This window comes from Gouania willdenowi, chromosome 4 (genome assembly GCF_900634775.1).
Source record: "Gouania willdenowi chromosome 4, fGouWil2.1, whole genome shotgun sequence".
Lineage (NCBI taxonomy): Eukaryota > Metazoa > Chordata > Actinopteri > Blenniiformes > Gobiesocidae > Gouania > Gouania willdenowi.
In genome coordinates, this window is record NC_041047.1 from 41,004,792 (window position 1) to 41,030,109 (window position 25,318).

Sequence of the window (25,318 nt, forward strand, 5' to 3'; positions counted from 1 at the left end):
ACTAAATTTCAACTACAATTAATCACAATTACTGAGCCTGAAATAAAAAACCTAGCAAAAGTTAACCACCTTCTTGTGTTAGCATCTCTTATGATAACGAGTCCTAAATCAGCTGTAAAACACACTAAAAACATATTTATTATCTAATTTCTTTCCTATCTATTGGTTACCTTGTGAGGCTTCCTAATCAATGAAATATTAAGTTTTAATATTTTTGGTGTGGGCATCTGAGCCTTTTTTCTGTCAGTTTACCCCTAAATGTATATATATATATATAAAATGTGGGAAAGCTTGATATGTTGTTTCAAAAATTTTTAACTACATATATGTAGAACTGTATGGTTCCCCAGTTTTGCGTTAAATTATAATTGACAATTTTTATAAAATTTTCATGGCAATTCCAATTACAAAGTCAATTATCAAAACTTAATTACAATTTACGACAGCAACAATTTGAATTTGAATTACAATTACAATATAATTACGCCATAATTGTAATTAATTAGCAATTACAATTATATATATATATATTGAGCCCAACCCTGACAGAAGCTGCTACAGTGAAACTCTGAGCCAATCAGTAGTGAGCAGTGGATCAAAGCACCTCTGACCCACCTCCAGGGAAGTCTCCCTGAGCATACTCAAAGCGGTGTGGCGTGAACGGAGGCCTGTCGTAGGGGTGACGGGGAGGGAAGTCATCCTGCATGAAGTGTGGGGGGAATCGGCCAAAGGCATGAGGGGGGGGAGGGGGCTGGTTAAAAGGTGGAGGTTGCTGGTGGGGAGGGAAAGGTCCTCTGAAGTGTGGAGGTCTCTGTGGAAATCAAACACACTTAGAACAGAGCACAGACGCTGACAGAAGAATCTGTGTACTGTTCGTGTGGTTATTTTTTTAAGGACTTAAAACAAAAACAAAAACGAAGAAAAATTCAAAAAAAAAAAACGCAGCATTTTTCTGTTTGAAAATGAAATCTTGTTCCGTTTGTGTGATATTTGGATATTTACGGGAAAACTAGGACGAGAATTTCATGTTTTAAGCTCATCACACAGAGTGGACCCATAGACGGGGGAGGACTTTTTCTGTAAATATCCAAATATCTCACAAACGAAACAAAATTTTATTTTAAAACAGAAAAAGCTGCGTATCTTTTTTGTTTGTTGTTGTTTCTGTTTTGGTTTTCAATTAGTAAAACTAAATAATCAGACTATTTGGTTTTAAAACCTAATAAAGAAAGAACAAACAGTACACTGATTCAGAGGAACCACCATAAGAACACGTGCCTGCATACGAGGAGGGAACGGATGCTCCCTTTGACCCCAGGGCGGCTGCTCAGGCTGGTTTCCCCAGGGGGGCTGCTGGTCGTACGAGTTCCAGGACGGGGGACCAGGAGGACCAGGCGGACCTGGCTCGGAGCCCCCTGGTCCACTCCAGTGGCCTCCTTCCCTGGGAGGACCCCCGCTCCAATTCCCCGGGTCCCTCTGCTCGTTCCACAGGCCTTCATGGCTGTTCCACGGAGGGCACGGAGGGGGGGGCTGGTTTGGGTCAAACGGAGGCTGAGGAGGGATAAAAAGCACACAGTTAATGAGAAGTGTCCCTTTCCTGGGATCCAAATATGTTGATAGGTCGATTTTTTATTCCAAACAAGATAAAGGAAATGCAATATAAAATAATAAATCATATCTATCCCACTATTTCTTACATTTCAAAGTTTTCTGAGATAAGCAACATTTGTGCTTTTAGCAAAACAACTGAAGACAATATACTGCACTTATTTTACAAATGTCCAGTAATAGAACTGCCACATCTGGCTCAGAGCCGCAAGTTGCAGACCCCTGCGCTAGGCTAAAATTATTGCTAATGCTACGCTAATGCAGTGCGATGTGGGCCAGCCCCTGCATCCTCACTTGTATTTTCTTCTGGAAATACTAATATTCTAGTTTTCTATGTTTTTCCACTCTTCAATTGTGGGGGAACGTGATTCTACACTGAAGAGTGAAGACTACGGAGTACTGAAAAGTGTGTTTGTATCACATGGAATTGTAGAGTTGTGGAATGAGTTCAATGAAGAAGTGAGATGATGAACTTTAGTATGTATCTGTGTGCAGATGATGAGGAGGCTGTTACCGGCTGGTTGGGGTTCCATGGGCCGATGTGCTGTTGTTCAAACCAGGCAGGCTTGCTGGGGGGTAAATCTGAAGATCCAGTGGAGTTGTTGGACTCTTGTGGTCTGGATGGAGGTCCATCAAACTCAGCGGGGGCGCGCCCCGATATGGGCTGTGGTCCCTCTGCTGTGCAGGAAATGAATAGTGACAGTGACGTTAGAGTCATGGTCAAGTACAAGTAAGTCATACATAAAATACAAGTAAAGAGTAGCTCAATTATATAGTACTCACAGTAAAAGTTACTATTTATTTTCATCCCCCACATTTATTTTTGGTAATAAATCTTGCCACGGTTCCCTTACATACAGTAAACATCTCATGTCAAGAAAGAGACCAAATCTACCTCAATTAGAACTTAATATATTTTTCATATAAAAGTTTGTCAAACTACATTTATTTTTTGAATAAAATAACACCAATTCATTCATTGCAATTTAAGTATAAATACATTTATGAACTCTAAAACTGAGAAAATAACCAGCATTCAATGCTGTTTTGGCACCGTACATTACGTTAAATCTGATTGGTAGGCTATGTCCGTTGATCATTTAAAAAAAAAAAAAACTCTAACAGTTGGGTGTAGAAATGTAACAAATTAATTTACTGATTTTAAAAAGTACTCAAGGACAAGTAAAATTACTAATTAAGAAATATACTCAATGTACAAGTACCCATAAAACAACTCAATTACAGTAACATGAGTAAATGTAATCCATTACTTTCACCTCTGGTCAGATCACGGAATGGATGGATTGATTCATCACTCACCGTGTTCCTGAACCTGAAATGTTGGCTTTCCATTCTGCAGACACACGTCTTATCCTAAAACTCTCCTTTATGAGGGATATGTGATACATAATCTCTCCTGGTCAGTTCTGGTCACTCTGCCCTAAGCAGGCCAGATACTATTGTAGTAGGATGAGTTATTATTAATGGGTTATATAACTAAGAAAATTAATTATGATTATTAATATTACTTACAATTTTGCAGGGTGCCACTCCTTTTAACAGGAGAAATATGTCTAAGTTTTAGACTAAACTCATCAATGTGAAACCAGGGAAAAGTGAATTCTAACAGCAACATCTACACCATAATCACAGCTTTAATGAATCAGAGGAATCAAAGATTATGTTTAACCTTTTATTCAAAAGTCAACAATTAACACAGTCAAAATATCAATTGAAATGGGATAATTAAATCATGATAAAATGCATTACTAGGCTAATAAAAGTGAGGATTATATGTAATAAAGTGAAATCACTAATCTAGGAGAATGCTAGTCTACTAAATATTGAATAAAAATGCAGGATACATATTCGAATAATAAGATCATAAAATCAAAGAATAAAATCATAAAGAGAGCTCATAAAACAAAGAGAGGAAGACAGACAGGGAAGACGAACAAAGATGAATGAGATGAACTGTGTGTGGAACATGTTGTGAGTGTGTATAAGTGTGTAGTTATGTAAGTACAAAATCTTCACGACGAGGCAATTAGTACAGCACGAACCAGCGTGTCCAAAGGACACATACCCAAGTGGATATGTCATGGATGCACGGCTCCGGACCCTACTGCACAGACTCTGGCTCCAAATTACGTCAAATTTGCAGGATGGCAGTGCCCCTAAGCACCATATTTTGGCTTCAAGAATGTTGAGTGGGAACAGATACAGTGCACACCCACTAGTCATGACAAAGACAATTGTGTGGTCATTTTGTACGCTCTTAACTTATTGAGTGCCATTCACGTCTATAGACGAGAATTGGTTCAGTAACGTGGAGATGTGAATTGTGTTTTTCGGCTGGGGTTGCTAGGAGCTCTCCGGTGAATATCTAACTTGTACAATGATGTAGTGACCAACTGGTGACATGTAGGCGGCAGCAGCGCACCTTTGGATGAGAGATCACCCGTGATGTGCAGAGCTCAGAGGGAGAGGAAAGGAGTTTACCAGACAGAAAATGGCACGAGAGTTGATGCTGAAGCTCCCACCAGCTCACACTCGACCAGAGCATGTGTGGAACAAAGTGGACTATTGAGAGTGTCACGATGGTGAGGTAAAACGATCGAAATAACAGGGCAAGCCATGTCAGGGATGAGAAGGAAGTTGCATTTGTGGAGAATGACGGGGGAGAGACTTGGAGGAATGCCAAAATACAGTAAGAAATCCATTCAACTCTGACCTAGATGACAAAATAATAATGTTGCCATCAAAAGCCTGGTCTTGTTTTTGTAGTTTTATAGAATGAAAACAATGTTGAGGTGTCCCTAAAGCAAAAACAAACAAGCAACAAAGTCACTATAGATTTTTTCTCAGCTTTTTGTCACAAACTGACGATTTGTGTGAAACTTGCCTCTATTCAACTGCTGATTACGGAAGAACAAAACAAGCTAAAAAAAAAAAAACCTCTTTTTTCTGATGAAAGTAGAGACTCTCAGATTCTCTGGTTTCAGATGTCAGATTGTCATAGGACAAAATATTCTGTGGGTCTTTAAAAATTAGTCAAAATGCTCTAAAATGGCTGGCACTGAGTGGGTAGAAATTTTGAAAATGGCTCGCACTGTGAGTTATTGACAAGTTGTCATGACAATGTTTTCCAAAGAAATGCCAACGTAGCTCCAAAGGTGTCATAATTTAGCAAATGACACTTAATGACGGCCTCCTTGACACCTTATTCATGCCAATGACATGTCATAATAATGACAGCGTAATGTCAGCCTTATGTATACCCCTTCAAATAACGTGTTACCAAATGTTCCTTTAAAAAATGCATGTGTTCTTGGTGCTTCTTACCAGCCTTTGTGGTGATTGGTGGAGCATTGTCGGGTTCAGCAGGAGAAGACAGCTGTGCTACAGGAGGCTGAGTCTGATTCAATGTGCTGATGAACTCTTCATGCTGAGTCTTTAACGTCTGAATCTGCTGCTGAAAGGCCAACTGGATGGGCTGAACCACTGCTGCGTATTCTGTTATCAAAGAAGCCTGAAAGGAGGAGGAGAAGGAGGAGGGTGTGACTGTGTGCTGCTCTCTGGGAAACACCATGAAAAGAAGCCATTGGCCTTGTTTCTCTTCAGAGGAGTTATACGCTAACGCAACAGGAAGTGTCCCCTCACCTGGTACTGGCCCAGGCCCAATGCTGGATTCTGGAGCTGCTGAATGGTTTCATCATCAAAATAACCATTCTTCTCCCAGAGCTGCAGCAGCTGGAGCAGGACAGGGAGGAAAAGTTTCACTTTCTCAACTTAATCAACTGCATCAAAGCCTAAAGCAGACATAGGCAACTGGCGACAAACCAATCCCCAAAAATTGTATTTCAAGAAGTTGGAAGGAATATATAGCCCAACATAATACACAAATTGACTCCCAAAACACAAATCGACAGCAAAATGTACACAAAAAATTCCAAAAATACACAAAATGACAACAGACACAACAACCACTTAAACAAAATGACTATGAAAACACAAAAAACAACACATTACAAAATAGCTCCAAAGACACACAAGCGTTAACAAAATTACACAAAATGAAAAGAAAATACAAAAAACAACAAAAATACAGAAACTGACCCCAAAAAAACACACAAACTGACAACATAAATTCAGCAAATGACAAAAAAATACACAAAATTACACCAAGAACAAAAAAATAAATAAAACACATATTGACCAAGCCAAAAACACACAAAATGACTACAAATTGACAAAACAACAAAACCACAAAGACAAATCCCCTGTATTAATTAATGCTCAGATCAATCAGTATTCTAATGCTAACATAAATGTTGATAATGTGGACCTCGGATCAGATACAATCACATTTTTGTGGCCCCCGCTTTGATAAAGTTTCCATTCTTAGCCTAAAGCCACACATGCACCGATATTTTTTTAGGGATGAATAAATGTCACCTGAAGCCAGGGTTGGGGTCAATTATCTTCTATCTATAATGCAAAAAAGTCTGTATGTTTGTGGAGTGAATATCTCCCCGACATGGTATGAGTTCGACCTGAAACTTAGTCAACGTGTTCCAAATACCACGAGTGTGTGCATCCATTATTTTGGAGTAATTTGGTGTAGCAAAACGTTCATAACGTTAATTTAAAGATTACGGCAATCTCGGTAATGAGCGCGGTACTTCTGGTTCCAGGTTCATGACATCACTGTGTCGCAGTTTGTTTGGGTTTAAAAAAGGTCAATATTAAAAATGTACTGCTTAGAGTCATTTAAGTTAATATTTCATGGTTATTTAATATTTCATGTTCATTTAAAATTAGTCCCGTGATCCAAATGTCCTTTAAATCACGGGTCACAGACTCCACTTCCTTTTGTCTCAAACACAGGAGCGCTCTGAATAGGTCATTTGAAACCGTCAGCCACTGGTGAGTCTTTTGCAGACAAGTTTCCCATTGTTTAAACCATAAAACTGTCCATGTAATTGCTCACTAACACGCTTATTGCGAGTATTGAACTCAACCCATTCAATACTCCATCTGGAAAACTGCAGATTGCCTGTTGTGCCGCGCATGAAAGTTATACTCGTTTCGGAGGTAAACAATGATTTTTGTTTGAAAAAAAAAAAAGACAGCCAAATTGTAGATAATACTTTAATTTACTTACCCACTCATGTAGTTTGGAGCTTTACGCTTTGTTTTGTGCAGTTTTGTTGTTTTTCTGATTGGCGCTACAATGGCTATGGAGTTTGGTTGTCAGCGGCTCAAACATTTCATGGGAGCACACACACACACACGCTCACCACACATAAGGTATTTACAATTAACAGTAAAATAAAACAAAAAAATAAACATGTAAACAAAAAGTACACAAAACGACAACAGAATAAAAATATGAAAATTAACACCAAAAAAGATGCAAAAATACACAAAATGACTCCAGAATCACACAATTATACAAAAAATGCACTAAAAGACAACTGAAAGATAAAAATAATACACATGACTCCAAAAAACATACATTACAGAAAAATACACCAAACAACAAAAATATGAAAATGACTCAAAATACAGAAAACTAAATATTTATACACAAAATGACAACAGAAATGCACAAAACTACACAAAAGAAATGCACAAAAATACTGACTCCAGCAACATATATTACAGAAAAATACACCAAACAAAATAAAATATAATATAAAAATGAGTTAAAAAAAAACAACAAAAACATTTATCATGCACATGTCCCGTACAATTAAACCAGGGAAATCACGCACGTTTTTTTATTTTACACCCGCAAATTTACCCCTTTATAACACTAAAGAGAACCGAGTATGTACACCACTTTGTACATCCAACCTTCAAACATACTCATTTGACCATAATTGACAACTCCCACATGAATGCATACTTCCGATGGGCACTGTACTAGTAATTGTAATTTGTCATTATTCACATGTATGACATAATTGTAATTGAAAAAAATATGCTTAATTTAACTAAATATAAACCTGTGGAACCATGTTACAGTTCAATGACTTATACACATATATAGTTAATTATTAAAATATGTTAAAAATTAAGTTTACCTGTCAGTTCTCTTTAGGATCATTTTACCATTTAAAAAATAAATTCTAGGGGGTAAACTGACACAAAAAAGGCACAGACGCCCATATCAAATACATGAATACCCATATTACAATGGCTAAGGAAGTCTAACAAGGTAACCAAGAGATAAAAACCAAATTAAAAGACAGATAATACTTTTTTAGTGCATTTTACAGCTGATTTAAGACATGGGTCAACCTGACTCATTATCATAAGAGATGCTAACAGAAAACTAACACAGGAGGACGGTTAAGTTTTATGGGCTTATTTATTAAGGGGTCTATTCTCCCGTCTGGACTTAAGCACTTTTTTGAGCGCCTGCAGTTAAGCGCCTCTTTCCTATGTGTATTCTACGATCCAGGCTGCTGGCACGCCCACCACACGTAAGGTACACCAAAAGTGCGTATGTGTGAAAGAAGGCGAGTTGAAGGAAAGGAATGATGTCATTTTTTTGGGCTGTCTAGAAATCACAGAACCTGAAGTTTTCCCAATGCTTGTAAATGTCATTGAAATCCGTGAAAATGATATAGTTCACTTTTAATTTGAAACTCCTTCATTGATAAACAAAGTAACAGGTTGATTTGATCAGATTATTGATCAGAGTATTGCAGTGTGACTGAGTCACAGTTAAAATCTCTTTCCTTGATCATCATCATCATCATCATCATCACTGTAAAGCGTGACCGAGATAGATGCGCTAGAGATATGAGGAAATAACATGGCCGCAGAGCATCCTGCTTTAATACAGAGAGATGTTTGCAATGAAACAGAACTAATGGCTTCCATAATACACAGTTTTGTCAGAGTTTTAATTAATCGCACAGCAGCAGCTGAGTGATCACAGCTGCTGCTGCGCGACGCACAAGTCTGTGCGGCTTCAAATGTAACTAAGTCCATATTTCTAGTGCAATATAATGTTTCACCTTATCGGGGCGCTGCAATTATTCCGGGGTTAGAAGTGTGTAAGAGGAAAAGGACTTACGCACACCGGAGAATGCGCGTAAAGCCAGATTTTAATGAACACCCACATTTCAGGGCCGCTCCACCCACAGTGCGTAACTGGGATGAAGGCGCGTAGTGACAGGGGGAGATCAGCACACAGCCAAAAACAGCGCAGTTGCGTGGCTTTTTGGAATTACGCACATGGGAGAATAAAGCCCTAAACGTGCAGTAATTGTGAATAATTGTAATTGAAATTTAGTAATTGAGGACATAATGGAAATTGTTTCAGAGAAAAAAAATATATTGTAATTGGAAAAAATGTGGGACCCCATAATTGTAATTCAGTTGTGACTGAATATGAATAATTTAAGGCGTAATTGTAATTTAAAAATGTCAGTGATACCAACCCTGCGTGAAGCACATTAGACATGTATCACAATCCTTCCACTCCACAATAATATATATGCACACATCTGGCTCTGTTCAGTGTAGTTTACCCGTGTGATCTTTTGCTGTTTTTCTTCCTCTACAGCCAGAAAGCTGGTGCAGTAAATAGGAACGACCACTTTCTGAAGCGCTGCCAGCAGATCCTTCTGCTGCTTTCGCTGGCTAAAAAAACAAAACAATTAATAATAAAGCACATTCACCATGACTGAGGGAGGAAAGATTAAACATTTTCTAAATGTTCTATACAATAAGGCCTGAATGTTCACAATGAGCTGCTGCTTCATATTCGTGCTGTGCAGAGGTGGCTAAAGTACTAGTCTTCAGTACTCAAGTGAAAGTAGAGATATTTGAATAAAAAATGACTCCGGTAAATGTATTAAAGTTGCTCTCTTACTTGAGTAAAAGTAAAAAAGTACATGCGACTAAAGGTAAAAAAGCTGTGTTTTATTGTTGAATAAGCGGTTTTTGAACCAGCAAATTCCCTATCCTATTTTTTTAAGAACATGGAAACAAGTGAAATCTGTTACCTTTGAACACCTGAGAATTTAACATTCATAATAAATAACATTTGGAAATAAAATGTCAAAAAAAAAAAAGAGCAAACGCTCAATTAAACCCAGAACAGCATTGAGTTTAACATTTTTAAGAACTTGTACAAAACTGGTACATGGAAATAAATAAAATCTGTTTCCCTTTATGAACATCTGGATAATTTAGCACTCATAGATCAAATTTGTAAATGAAATGTCCTTGAATCTCAGAATCTCATGATTTTATGGCTTGCAAAAAACGCACTGCATCCGCCATGAGTCGCGGTTGTTGATTTTCGTCTTTTTACGTTGTGACGTCATCTTCCAAGGTCTTAAAAGTAACAAGCTCATTTTTAAAATGTAAGGAATAGAAAAGTACAGATTTGTTTAGGAAGCAAGGAGTAAATGTAAAAAGTCAGCAAAAAAATTAATACTCAAGTTAAGAACAGATACCAGAAAAAACTACTTTACTAGTATACAAATATTTGTACTTCGTTACTTGTCACTTGTGTAAAGATAATTCTATACTACCACGTTTATTTCTCTTTATGCCAAACTGGCTCACAAATACACGTGTTATTCTTCATTTGTGTTTATTACTCTTTGCAATGTTGTCATGGTGACGGGATCTGCATGCGAGTACCAGTGATGGAGGACATCATTGGTCAGATAGATGAGGTGCAGCCGCAGCTCGAAGTGCGCTTCGTCAGCGGTGATGCGATTGCGCAGGTGTGATGTCATCAGTTCGCAGTGCTGAGGACTCTTAGCATTGGTGAACATCCAGTTCTTTCCAGCCTGAGAGAAAAAGACAAATCTACAATTATGTATATATTTATACATTCATGTATATATAGATAGTCTGTCCATGCATGTATGAATATATACATAAATGTTTGTGTACATGTACTATGTATATATACATAAGTGTTTGTGTACATGTACTGTGTATATATACATAAGTGTTTGTGTACATGTACTGTGTGTATATATATGAATGTACTTGTACAACTGGACGTGTGTATACAGATAAAGCAGGGGTGCACAAACGCGAAGGCATTTTGTGTGGATCGCGCACGTGGGCCGCATGTCTTCATAAATGATTGAGAACGGCACTGTTGCATATACTAAAAATGAAACCTAACAACTCTATGGAATCAGAACAGTATCATAATGAATGAACTTTTGCAGGGTTTTTCACAAATGCACGTGATCTGTTTCACAAATGCACACGATCCATTTCACAAATATTATTTTGAGGCACACTTGTAATATAAATCCACAGATAATGCAAATTGCTGAATGTGCATTTACAAACCGCTTCTGTGCTGTGAAACCTCTTTGTGAGTGAAATCTCTGCGGTGAACTTTGAGACTGCCCTGACGCCGCGGGTCAACGAACGTCACCATTGGCTGATAAAACTGATTGACAGATTCATCAGCCAATCAGATGTGTTTGCTTTCAGCCAATCATATGGCTTCATACAATTGCAGAGCTCTGATATTTGCGCATGCGCAGTGTTCAAACAAGACGCGCACGCGCTACAATGGCGGACAGAAAAGACAGCATTGAGAGACCGAGTCATCCTCAATCTGTACTATGCTTTACACCAAACGCGTTTTTTGCCGCACACGCGAAGGAGAAGCTAATTGTAGCGGTGTGTGACCACCGGGAGCTGTATGACATGGCCTGTTATTTTAACCGGGACCAGGAAGGATTTGGTGTGGAGGAGAATCAGCGAGGAGGTGGGAGCAGCAGGTAAATGTTCTCTCTGTAGTTTTCATCTTTGAAAGTCGGCAGTGAGCGAGGATAGCATTAGCCGCTAACACCAGCTTTTTTCACTGATGGCTTATGAGAGGAAAAAAAAAGTCAGGAGAACCATAATGGGTTAGCTGCAGGAACATCCAAAAGGTGGAAATACCCTGTGGTCATGTCCTTCATTGACCCCTTTGTTTCACCGCGAGAGACAAGCAGCAACATGGGGTAGAAGGTTGAGGAAGACAGGACCGCAGAGTATGGTCAACCATCAGAGACTGGAGGTTTGTTTATCAGTGCAGACATATAGAAATATATACCAGGTTAATATTCAGGCCTTTATGCACCACTTCTTCTAGTGGGGGATCTAAATCTAGTATAATGATTTAAAATGTATAGTAATGTGTTTCATATATTGTTTGCTGTCACTCAGAGGTAAACAATCAAATGAGTGATGGAGAAGGACAGGGAGGGGGAACAGATAGTGCTCACGGAGCAGGAGATGGTGATGATGATGGTGCTACAGCAGCATCTCCTGCAGAAACAAGTGCAGCCAAACCATCTGATATGAACATGACAGAAGTTGTTTTGCATTCTGTTATAAATAAAATGTATCTATTAATGCTTGGTATATCAGTGATGACAATGTTGATCATTACCTAATTTAATGTTTAATTAAAATAAATCTATGATTTTATTTAAGAAACAGTGACTTGATAAGCTATTAATATATATATATATATTATTATTATTTTTTTTTTTTTTTTTTTTTTTTGAGGAAAAAGAGCAAAGAGGAGGTCCAGCCAAGGCTCTCCAAGAGAGGTGGAGCAGCTTATCCTACAGACCTTCAGGAGACCTCCTCCTCACCACCAGCTCTGACTGAGGATGAGATGTTTTTGAGAGACCTGCTTCCTATCCTGCAAAAAGTGCCACCAGAATTTAGGGAACGTTAAATTTCAAAGTTATAAACTTCTTGATTATCATCCGGTAACACTAAATTTGGAAAAATTTAATTAGGTTTTTGATTGGGCTGGATGGGCTGCACTCTTTGCATGGCAGGAACCACGTTGTGAATAGTTGTTTATACTAGTTTGTTTATTATGTAAGTATTATAATATTGAAGTAAATAGTTTGTTTAAAATTGAGGTATTATGTTAATGTACATGGTGTTCTTTCAGAATTGTTGATTAAAAACACATTTTGAAGTGTACTTTTGCTTTCTTTTTAATTTCTATCAATGCATATTAACAGCAATGTGTACACCACATCAAGGTTATATATTTTGTTCATACAAGAATATATAGTTTCCTCATATTGATTCTCTGTGAGACATTTAATGCCTTAAAATAATTTCAGAGGTGAGGTTTCTTGGATTATTTCTTTCTGGTTAAAAATGAAACTGACAGACGTTTCTCTCCCCATTCTTCCATATTTATTATGCACATTAATACAGTAGGACATTTGCTCTATAGCTCTAAGTGTGCCTCAAAATAATATTTGTGAAACAGATCGTGTGCATTTGTGAATCTGAAATACAACTGCAAAACAAATATATATTTGTGAAACAGATCATTTGTGAAAAACCCTGCAACAGTTCATTCATTATGATACTGTTCTGATTCCATACAATTCAGCTTTTGGCCTCAGTTTGAGGGGGCGCTAGCACACTAATCTGTTCATTTACAACCTCTAATAACCAGTAGAAGAACTCCCTCCTCCAGCCTAAAGCCACTCACACACCCTCTCACACCAATCCGACCAGGTATATTTAATAATCAGCATTTTCAGACAATCTGTGTGTGTGGAAGCTATTGAAGTTCTTTAAAGAACAAAATGAGCAACAAACACTGAAACGCTCTGTGTGCTACTGACTGGACCCACTATATGTGGGTTTTATTGTGGGTCTTTGATTAAATGTGAACCTGTGTTCGGTGATTTGCATTTCCAAAATATTTTTCTTCATTGTGATTTTATAAAAATATATTTCAATCAAACTGTTTAAGTGTTACCGTTTCAATATTTTTGTATTTTAATACAAAAAAGTGGAACAAAAAAGTTAGAGAAACCCTATTTTTTTAATTTTATTTCATAGTTTTGCACATCACAAATGTAGCTGTTTTTTTAATATTTATTGTTTTGGTCTGTACGTCATTCTATGTGACACTTACTTTGGCAATGTAAAGTTGTTTTTCATGCCAATAAAGCTGTTGTGAATTTAATTGAGAAAGGGTGACATGGTGAGGATCAAAGCTCGTAGCGGGGTGTGTGCACTACAAGCTGCGTCAGACTCACAGAAATGGCATCTTTGGTGCACGTGTCGATGATGGGCTGCAGCAGGTTGTCAAACTCAGTGATGTCCAGCTGAGTTTCCAGAAGCATCTTCTGTGTCTGCTGCTCCATGGCCAGATTGATGGCTGCTGTCACTTGTTCCTACACACACACCGGAGTTGGGGCCAATTACATTTTTCAGTTATAATTACATTTTCAATTACCCATGTTCAATTACAATTACGGTAACCAGCATTTTTTCCAATTACAATAAAATGAGTTATTATTTTACCCCTGATAGTCAAATATAATTATTTACAATTACTGAGCCTGAAAAAAAAAACCTCGCAAAAGTTAACCTCTCTCTTGTGTTAGCATCTTTAATTATAACAGGTCAGTTCTGACCCATGTCTTAAATCCACAAGTTTAGAAACAAGTTTGTAACTGTAATTTGTCAGTCAAATTAATGTTAGTCTTATGTTTGACCACAAGATGTTGCAATTTGGCTTGAAATAAACACATCCATTTTCATTCAGGTCTCTGTGGTGCCATGCAAAATGCTATTATTGGTTCCACTCTTTGATGCCGTTAACCTTGTGTGTAGTTCAGCAATGCTTTGATTAATCAATGTTGAATGTTTGACACTGTGTTGTAAAACTCAGAGCCTGTAGAAATTGGTGGTATCAAACACTACGGGGGTGGGCTTTAGCCCTGGCCAATCAGCGCTGGGTAAAAGGGGAGCTGGCCATTTTACACGAGTGCTATTGGACGGATTTGTCGACTGAGAAGTTCTCAGATGTGTGCAATGGCGATATCTGTGTGACTACACAATGAGGCTTTATCAAATGAACGAGTGTTATGCAACTTCTGAAAAGCAACAACAAAGGTAAGACATCTTTTGTCATCATTGCTGACTTTCTGCTGTGTATTTTCTGATTTTATGGTAATGTTTTGGTACCTAACACACCTGAACTGTATATCAGTGGATTTGGCTCAGCCTGTAGTTTTACGTAGGCTCTTGCTATAGAGCTCTGTGTTTATTTTTTGATTCACAGCAGTGGAAAAAGGCTGAGTTTGCAGAGTTGTCGACTTTTCCCTCTTTGAACATAATGGCCTGGTGTGTGTGCTGTAGTCTTTTGTTCTGATTGTGGGTTGGCTCCAGTTTTAACTGAGTTTCTTAGGATTACTGAGAGGTATAGAATGTGTGGTTTCATTCATTCTTTACAACATTTAGACCCGTGAGAGTCACGGAAGATGGAGCTAACCCCGCCGGCGGGTCCGTTGGAGTTGAAGAGGTTAAATAGTGTCAGGTCACCTGTCGGAGGCTGTGCAGATGCTGTTCCTGCTGCTGTAGATTCCACTGGCTCTGCTGAATCAGTTCATCGATGGGAGGAGCCCCGGGCGGAGGGATCGGAGGAGGAGGAGCGAGCAGTGGCATTGAAGGCGGAGGGATATCAACTACATCTTTACTGCCTGGGTTAAACACGTCTGCAAATAGGAGAGCATTCATTAGGACAATGTGTCTGAAGCAGAAGAAATAAATACCACATCCTCACAAAGAAAACTACTACACAGACACTGAAACTGATCCCAGGAACTGAACAACGTCCCAGGAGCAAAGCACAACCATGAGCACTAACGCCATCATTCTAAGGCCTTCCTGATGGGGATGAGCTTGGTTGGTTACATGCTGGATGAAGGTCTGGGATTATTCAGGACTGAGCGCGTCTCAGAATAACACAAAGGAGGGGTTTTGCAAGCAGGTGCACGTAGGAAGGATCGTTTATTAATATCCACCTTAAAATCATCATTGACCTGAGAAATTTGCGCTGGAATAAATACCTGCAGATTTACACTCTTCCGCACCGTGGGCAGAGGGATCTGAGAGGGGGGAGAGAAGCAAACTTTAAAGACATTTCAAGATCAATAAAAGGACGAGCAGGAATATTATTACTCTGCTTGAACCAAAGAAGAATAACAGTGAGATCCTAACGTCACAATAAATAGTTTAAAAAGTTTGGGCTAAACCAGGGATGGGCAAATCTATTGCAGAGGGGGCCACAAATGTGATTTAATCTGATCCGAGGGCCACGTGATCAATATTCATGTTAGCATTTATTAAAAATGACCAGAGCATAAACACAGGGAAGAAAAAGGGTTTTGTCTTTTTTTTTTGGTCTTAGTTTTTTTTTTAGGTTGTGTCAGTTTTTCGTCATGTTGTGTGTTTTCTATGTCATTTTGATTTGTTTTTGTTTATTATTTATTTATTGGTTTATTTAACATGGACAGTGTACATTAATAGCCATATAGAAAATGTACCAGATTTAGCCACAACGCTATTTTTCATCTGTAGTCGCTGGACAGAATACAAATTAAAGGAAATATGCGGTGAAAATTTTAACTACATAATAAAATATCACACCTCCATTTACAGTGAAGAAAATAAGTATTTGAACACTCTGCTATTTTGCAAGTTCTCCCACTTAGAAATCATGGAGGGGTCTGGAATTTTCATGGAAGGTGCATGTCCACTGTATGAGAGATAACCTAAAAAGAAAAATCCAGAAATCACAATCTATGATTTTTTAACAATTTATTCGCATGATACAGCTGAAAATAAGTATTTGAACACGTGTCTATCAGCTAGAATTCTGACCCTCAAAGACCTGTTAGTCCGCCTTTAAAAGTCGTCCTCCACTCCACTGTATTATCCTGAATCAGATGCACCTGTGTGAGGTCGTTAGCTGCATAAAGACACCTGTCCACCCCATACAATCAGTAAGACCCAAACAGTCAGCATGGCTAAGAGCAAAGAGCTGTCCAAAGACACCAGAGACAAAATTGTACAACTCCACAAGGCTGGAAAGGGCTGCGGAGAAATTGCAAAGCAGCTTGGTGAAAAAAGGTCCACTGTTGGAGAAATCATTAGAAAATGGAAAAAGCTAAACATGACGGACAATCTCAATCGGAGTGGAGCCCCATGCAAGATATCACCTCGTGGGGTCTCAATGATGCTAAGAAAGGTGAGGAATCAGCCCAGGACTACACGGCAGTACATGGTCAATGACCTGAAAAGAGCTGGGACCACTGTTTCTATGGTCATTGTTGGTAATACACTAAGACGTCATGGTTTGAAATCATGCATGGCACGGAAGGTTCCCCTACTTAAACCAGCACATGTTAAGGACCGTCTTAAGTTTGCCAATGACCATTTGGATGACCCAGAGGAGTCATGGGAGAAAGTTATGTGGTCAGATGAGACCAAGATTGACCTTTTTGGTCATAATTCCACTATGCGTGTTTGGAGGAAGAAGAATGATGCGTTCCATCCCAAGAACACCATCCCTACTGTGAAGCATGGGGGTGGTAGCATCATGCTTTGGGGGTGTTTTTCTGCTCATGGGACAGGGTGACTGTACTGTATTAAGGAGAGGATGACTGCAGCCATGTATTGTGAGATATTGGCCAAAAACCTCCTTCCCTCAGTCAGATCATTGAAGATGAGTCGTGGCTGGATCTTCCAACATGACAATGACCCAAAGCACACAGCCAGGAAAACCAAGGAGTGGCTTCGTAAGAAGCATATCAAGGTTCTGGAGTGGCCTAGCCAGTTTCCAGACCTAAATCCAATTGAAAATCTTTGGAGGGAGCTGAAAGTCCATGTTACTCAGCGACAGCCCAGAAAGCTGACTGATCTAGAGAAGATCAGTGTGGAGGAGTGGGCCAAAATCCCTCCTGCAGTCTGTGCAAACCTGGAGAAGAACTACAGGAAACGTTTGACCTCTGTAATTGCAAACAAAGGCTACTCTACCAAATATTAACGTTGGTGTTCAAATACTTATTTTCAGCTGTATCACACGAATAAATTGTAAAAAAAATCATAGATTGTGATTTCTGGATTTTTCTTTTTAGGTTATCTCTCATACAGTGGACATGCACCTTCCATGAAAATTCCAGACCCCTCCATGATTTCTAAGTGGGAGAACTTGCAAAATAGCAGGGTGTTCAAATACTTATTTTCTTCACTGTACATATTAAAAAATAAACAGTATTTGATAAGAGACAATTATCAGATATTAAAAGACAAGTTCATGAAATAAAACAAAAAGTCACCAAGAGGCACAAGCAGTCAGGGGAGGCACAGGTTAATGTTAGCATGACTGATGTGAGATAACAAATTGTGTATTTTTGTTATTTTTGTGTGTTATTGATGTAATTTTGTGTATTTTGTCTGGTCTTAACAGTTAATCTGGGATATTTGTCCAATGAATAAAGATGAGTAATTAATGACCCAATGTAGAAGGAAGCAGAGTAAACAGAAGCAGGCAGATGCCATTATAGAAATTAAACAATCATGAGCATCCTGATCCAATATTGATATTAATACAAGTCCCATATCAGCAACTTTTTTAAAAAAAGTATCGGGTTGTATTTGCCTGCAGCTAAAATCTCCAATAGAAGCACATCAATAGGGCGACCGTGGCTCAGGTGGTAGTGGGTCGTCTTCTGATCGAGAGGTTGGGGGTTCGATCCCAGTACCTGACTGTGTCGAAGTATCCTTGGGCAAGACATTGAACCCTAAGTTGCTCCCAGTGGTCGACTAGCGCCTTGCATGGCAGTCCTGTCCCACTGGTGTGTGAATGTGAGAGTGATTGGGTGAATGAGCTGATATGTAAAGCGCTTTGAGACTGCTTCAGTGTGGTGATAAAGCGCGATATAAAATCAAGTCCATTTACCATTTACCAATATAAATACCATGTGTTTTTATTGGATTTATTGATGTTTTTTCCCCAGGTTTTCTAATTATTTTTTTTCATTCAATGTGTTTAAGGTAAACTAGTGGTTATTTTTGCAATTTAAAAATCGACTTTTATGATTCTATTAGATTTATTATGGTTAATTTTCTGGGTTTTCTAATTCATTTTTACTTCATTTTATTTAATTTTATTCAATTGGAGAATATTTGTATGTTTAAGGTTAAAATATCTGTAACCCATTTGTTAATATTAAATAAATAATATTAAATGTTGTTCTCTGAGTAATATAACATTCTACACATTATGAATAAGTAATAAAAACATGTTCAAATTCTCAACACAATATTATTGGTATTTTCAAGTAAAAAGATGGTGAGGGTTTTACACAGGGTTGGGGTCAATTACATTTTTCACTTACAATTACATCTTTAATTATCCATGTGCAATTATAACTCAATTATGATTACAGTTACCTGCATTTTTTAAATTAAATTTAAAATTTCAATTGTTATTTACCCCCTGAAAGCCAATTACAATTACTTTCTCAATTATCAAAGGCAAAATTTAATTAATCACAATTACCGAGCCTGAAATAAATAACTTTAGCTTCCTGTTAGCATCTCTTATGATAACAGGTCAGTTTGACAAAAAACATTATTCATCTACCGGTAATTAGTTTCTCATCTCTTGGTTACCTTGTTAGGCTTCATAATTAATGACAATATTAGTATTAATATTTTTGAAGTGGATTTCAATATTGTTTAAAAAAAAAAAAAAAAGATAAATACGTTAAAGAACTAACGGGTAGTGAGAAATGTTGTTATGAAACAGATTTTAATAATTAACTACGTATGTGTCAACCACAGAACTGGTTTGCGTTTAATTAAATTGTGAATTAATTTTTATAGAACTTCCAAAGTCAATTATCTGAACTCAATTACAATTCAATTGTGATTATAGCAGCAACAGATTTTTTCAATTACGACTACAATTATAACTACGTCATAACTGTAATTAATTATCAATTACGCAATTACAATTATAAGTGATCCCAACACTGGTCTTACACTTAAAATTATAACCAGTAACTGGATGAAAAACACCTTGGAATAAACAGATGACTTCATTTTAAATCTGACATGCTGGTGTACAGAACTACTGGAATTATGCAGAACATTTTCAGCTCAAGGGGTAGAAAATGTATTTCCTGCACAGCTCCAATAAAATGTACTTTACTTAATAACATTCACGCTGCTCTAAAATGGAGATCTGAGTACATTTCTTGAAAAATTTGTCTGAACTTAAGAAAAACCTTAACATAACAAACTTCTTCTAGCATAAACTTCAGGATGACGCACAGACAAGTCTGTGATGTCATAGTATAGTGCAGCCATGAACTACAATAAATGCATTTCCTGAAGAAAATACAAGTGGGGATGCAGGTGCTGGCCCGCATCATTGAACACTGCATTAGCCGAGCATTAACATTGGCATTAAACTAGATTTATCATTAGCACTAGCATTAACATTAACATTAGCCTAATATTAACCTATTAACCTAGCAATACCACTAGCTAACATTAGCTTAGCATTAGCATTTACCGAGCATGAGTATTTGCCTAACAGCAGCATTAGCCTAACAGCAGCATTAGCCTAACAGCAGCATTTACTACCATTAGCATTAACATTAGCTTAGCATTAACATTAAACTAGATTTAACATTAAACTAGATTTAACATTAAACTAGATTTAACATTAGCACTAGCTAGCATTAGCATAGCATTAATATTTGCTACCATTAACATTAGCAGCCCCGTGCTGAACTTTTGACACGTTTTGATATCTTAATTGTCAAAATCGGTGAAACACTGAAGGAGTTGAAGGATGCTAAAATTCTGTGACGGAAAGAATAAAAACCGGATAACAATAGTAAGGATGCAGGAGGCATCTTCACTAATAATTAAGACGTACATCTTTATTCACCTCTGCTCTTCTATCACCCAACCAGTCTAAAATCTAATGACACATTATTCCTCTTTAAAATAACTCGGACAAATCTTTTTATGTGGACAGTTGGAATTAGAACAACTGCAAGTTCCATTTTATACACAAAGATGTGCTACATTTCACATAACTAGCTCATGTACACAGGAGTTAGCATTTTTCACCCTCGGGGCATCTTTGTGACCAAAAGTGACATTTTGGCTGTTTTTATTTGTTTGGCTCTCAATATTTTGGTCATTTTAAAGGCTAGCTGTATGAAAGTTTGACACTATTATTTTTACATTTTTATTTGCTTAATTCCAAAGTCCTGTGTATTGGAAGTGTATAGAAAAGGAGATCTGCATCATACTGACACTTAGTAACGTTGTGACCATATTGACTCCCATTTTAATGACATATTTTTCATGTACCGTAATCATGACATATCATAATGCTTTTTCAATTAATACCTAATAGATCTAAGCCTCTACCTTCAAAATAAAGGGAAAATATGTTTCAAGTGTAATGACCCTGAACCAACCACCGCATAAAGGTTTGGAAAAAATTCAGTGAAGGCCTGGATTTCTTATCTTGCAAAATATAGGTGTACAATTGTATTTCTTTTCTTTAAAACTGTCCTTGTGCCAAAAATAATAATGCATTAAATTAAATTCTGCCATCAATTAATGACACAGTCAAGGCTGTAATATTTTCATCTCAAATATTTCACTTTGTCCCTCATTTTTGGAAATCTTGCATGAGTGTTTTTTTGCTGAAAGAATTAGAGGTTCTGACAAGAAACCCTTTTATATTTATATGGAGTTTTTAACATTTCTAATACATTTTATATCTATGGATAGGTCTGAAGTAGTTGAAAAAATCTGATGCGGTGAAAGCAAAAAAAAATCATGGAGTACATTTTTATTGCACGGATCATTTGTGTACACAAGGTGTTCACATGTATGTAAATTTAAAGGGGTGCACAAGGATTAAATGGTTCAGTATCACACCAATATATTCTGATGGTTATTAGTTATTACATACGTGGCTGTTGCTCCATTGCTAGCCTGCACTTGTAGTAGCTGAAGTAATCACCACCAAACAGAAAGGAGAACTTTGGGTTGTCCTTCTGTTTCTCCATTGTCATTTTTTCAAACTCCGGACCATTCCGAGCAACAAACTGAGCCAGCTTGTCGATGACATTCCTCAGCTCCACATCTGCACCAGCGACAAAGACAAAAACACACATCAGGATGAGGGATTAGAAAACTAAGGAACACACTAAGGTGAAAAGTTGTGGATAGAGTAGCAAAGGGGTGGAACATTTCTGATAAATTTCCATGGAATTCAAAATCAGGACTTTTAGAATATTCATGGTTGGGCTCAGTTAAATTTTTTAATTACAATTACCTTTTCAATTATCTGTGTTCAAATAGAATTTGACTATGTTTATGATAACAAGCATTTTTCCAATTACAAATAAAGTACAACTTATTTTCCACCTGAAAGACATTTACAATTACATTCTCAATTACTAAAGTGCCATTATAATTTTACTAACTTTAATTCATAAAGCGTTGTGATGATTGTATGTGGTTTATTATGCAGGTATGATGCTGTTTTATCATCTTTACAATTATATTTTAGTGCATTGACAATAATATCTAATGTAAAAGCCAAACTAGGGACAAGAGTTGGAATTTAACAGTAACCATAAACTCTTTGTGCAAAACATAATTTACATTCACAGTAACTGTTACTCTGTAAAATCATAATTACAATTACAAAGTCAATTATCCAAACTCAATTACAATTCAATAATGTTATGAGGGTGAGAACCCCTGGGTACCTCGCGATACGCGATACAAAGCTCACGATAACAATTATCTCACGATATGACGATATATCAATATATTGGTCAGAAATCAATCTACGATAATCTGACATAACAAGAAAAAAAAGATTAAGTGAAAAAATACTATTTTTATTTTATATCTCTGAAAGACAATAAATTGAAAAAGTGTCCTATGAACAGTGACACTATTTTAGTGCAACATTTCTGTAAATAAGTGTCAACATACCAATGAAAATCAATAACTATCTCCAATAATGATTTCTGTAAACAAAAAATAGGGTCTTTCTTACCAGTGACACCATTATAGTGCAATATTCCAGTAAACAATATATTGGTTCCTTCAACAAACAGTGACAAAATTTCTGTGAAGACGTATCTGCACATTTATTTGAAAAATAAAATAAAAAAAAATATATATATATATATTTTTTAATCAATAGTTAGTGCGAGTCTATCGATAATCCATCGTGCTAAAAAATAATATTGCAATATATAGCCGTATCGAGATATCGTCACACTCCTAATGATTATAACAGCAATGTAATCACGCAAACATTGTAATTATTATAAATTACGCGACTACAATTATTATAACTGATCCCAAAATATATTCATAAATGTATTCATTTAGGACAGACAAAATGCAAGCAGAACAACAATTCAATAGAGGGATAAACAATTCCATAACAAAGCATTTCAAGTTTGTTTTGTTTGTTGTTTTAAAATTTTGATCTGAATTATTTATTGGAATTAACTAAGGGTGTGCGATCTGACCATATTAGATCGTGAAGGATGAAAACATGACAAATCAAGGAGATCGTAGAACTTTCTGTAGTGCACATTTTATCCCTTCACTGCAAGATATCTGCATGCCAACCGACCACTGTGTTACCAGCGCCCTCTGCTGGTCCAAACAAATATGACGTAATTCAGTGCAATCACGGTTTTATTTTATTTTTTTAAGTCCAATTGTTAAGGCACAAAATACATTTTCAGTTGCACTTTTAAAAGAAAAAGAACTATTATGCAGTTTTGCATTGTTTATTATAGAACCAGAATCTAAATTAATAGGCTTCATTTTCATTTGTATTATTCCTTTATTTATTTCATTCAAGATTTATTTTTAGTTAAATTGCATTGGTTTGAATAGTTTATCAAGGAATTCTTTTGACAATGAAAATAAAAGAAAAATAGTACAGTATTTTCTAGTTTTTTTTCCCAAAAAAAATTGTCTACAGTCCCATTTTGTAAAATAAATCGTGAGAGAATCGTATCGTGACCCCAGTATCGTGAATTGAATTGTATCGGGAGTTGAGTGAATCATTACAATCCCTAATTTTTGTTGTGGCTCTGTGTATTTTTATTGATGTTCTGTGCATTTTGTTTTTGTTTTGTGTGTTTTTGGTGTTATTTTGTGTATAATGTTGGCCCTGGGCTTCATATTACTTCCAATTTCTTGGTGGATTTGTCTGAGGGTCCGCACAGAATTAGATCGAGGGCCGCATGTGACCCCCGAGCCGCCAGTTGCCTATGTCTTCTGTAGAGCGTTAATGCGCTTACAGCTAAATTAAATAAACTTACATTTGCTGTTTTTTTTTCAGTGTTACTGTTTTATCATAATCACACTGAGCTAGAGAAATGTCGCCCCCTTCAGTCACAGAATCAGATAAACACCGGCCTATCTGACGGTACTGGAATTTATTCATTTTTAGTCAGAACCAGTATAAACACGCCAAGAGTAGGAGGTCAGACTAGCAGCGGACACGTTGGACTAGTGGATGCATGCGTTCGTGGTGCCTTTGGAGTCTTTCATGACGGTGTGTTGAAAGGAAGCAGCGGGAGCCTCGACCCGGACTCCGTGTCTGTAACCGAGCGCAGCTTTACCTTCAGGGGCGACAGGAACCTCCATGTCCCGCTGTGAGGACGACGGGACGAGCCTCGGTGTTCACCAATAAGCCAGAAACCTGGACCGGGAGCGGGAGAAACGGAACAATCTGAAACGACAGCCAGAGGGAGCACTTCCTGTGAACCGGAAACACTTCATCTACACACCGGTACCAGAGAGAGCATGAGCTCCGTCTACTGGACGATGATGAACATTCTTCTTCTTCTTCTTCTTCTTCTTCTTCTTCTTCTTCTTCTTCTTCTAATGGTTTCCGGCAGGCTGTACACTAAAAGAAGCGTAATGCTGCCCTCTTCTGTTCACTTAGAGTCACTCCATTTTAGATTCTCAAATAGAGGTTGGAAGATTGGAGATATCGCACGACTGCCTTATCTATTAAAATCGACTCTGTTCTTGATGCAAATATTGACTTTATTGAAAACACTGTCAGCCCAAGAGTTGAAAGTTCTTTAAATAATGTTCCCCTTTCAGCAGAATAACATCCACAGGCCAATAGAACGTGGGAAATAGTCTCAAGTTGACCACACTGACATAATCCATCCGGATGTTTGCCTATTCGATTTAAATATGCAGCTAGTCCACAATGCCCCAGTCTTAATCTGGTTATCTTAACTTGATTTGATCGGCAAATTGCCCACAGGAGTCTAGTGCCCTGCACACAAGGTTGACACTTAAAATAATGCCTCCCTCTAGACTCATTCTCCCACTCCCTTTGCCAATGCTGATACACAGTAGCTTTGAAAACACTGACACACTCAGCCGTCCCCAATCGGACCACATATTCAATTTCCGTCTCGAGAAGAGCCTTCTTTGCTAGCCTATCAGCAGCTTCATTCCCCACAATACCTGCATGAGATGGGATCCAGGAAAAAACAATACTAGACCCCATCAACTCTATCCGGTGGAGGCAACACAAAATCTCTACCACAGTATCTATCCTAGCCCCAGAGGGATGGTCAGAAATTGCCTGTAAGGCAGCCATGGAATCCGAATATATATACGACATCTCAGGTTTATTTCGTTCAATCCAATCTAAAGCCCACCTAATGGCTAACAACTCAGTCGTGAACACAGATATATAATCAGATACACGCATACTTTTCCCAATTTCATAATTCATAATGTAGACTCCAAGACCGGCTTTTCCTGATCTCGGATCCTT

The 25,318-nt window shown here is 37.5% G+C and overlaps 1 protein-coding gene across 1 annotated transcript in view; it reads right to left on the reverse strand.

Annotated features, from left to right (window-relative positions):
* The window catches only part of cherp (calcium homeostasis endoplasmic reticulum protein), a 29,297-nt gene extending 4,989 nt beyond the window's left edge, over positions 1-24,308 (reverse strand). The window contains exons 1-12 of the mRNA XM_028444635.1: positions 24,138-24,308; positions 21,443-21,616; positions 15,501-15,539; positions 14,974-15,146; positions 13,683-13,820; positions 10,282-10,433; positions 9,159-9,270; positions 5,272-5,361; positions 4,954-5,140; positions 2,123-2,286; positions 1,279-1,551; positions 616-811 (exon numbers count right to left, since the gene is read on the reverse strand). Coding sequence (XP_028300436.1) covers positions 616-811; positions 1,279-1,551; positions 2,123-2,286; positions 4,954-5,140; positions 5,272-5,361; positions 9,159-9,270; positions 10,282-10,433; positions 13,683-13,820; positions 14,974-15,146; positions 15,501-15,539; positions 21,443-21,616; positions 24,138-24,162 — 1,723 coding nt within the window. The 5' untranslated portion in view covers positions 24,163-24,308. The remainder of the gene's footprint in view (positions 1-615; positions 812-1,278; positions 1,552-2,122; positions 2,287-4,953; positions 5,141-5,271; positions 5,362-9,158; positions 9,271-10,281; positions 10,434-13,682; positions 13,821-14,973; positions 15,147-15,500; positions 15,540-21,442; positions 21,617-24,137) is intronic.
* Between the last annotated feature and the right edge of the window lie 1,010 nt (positions 24,309-25,318).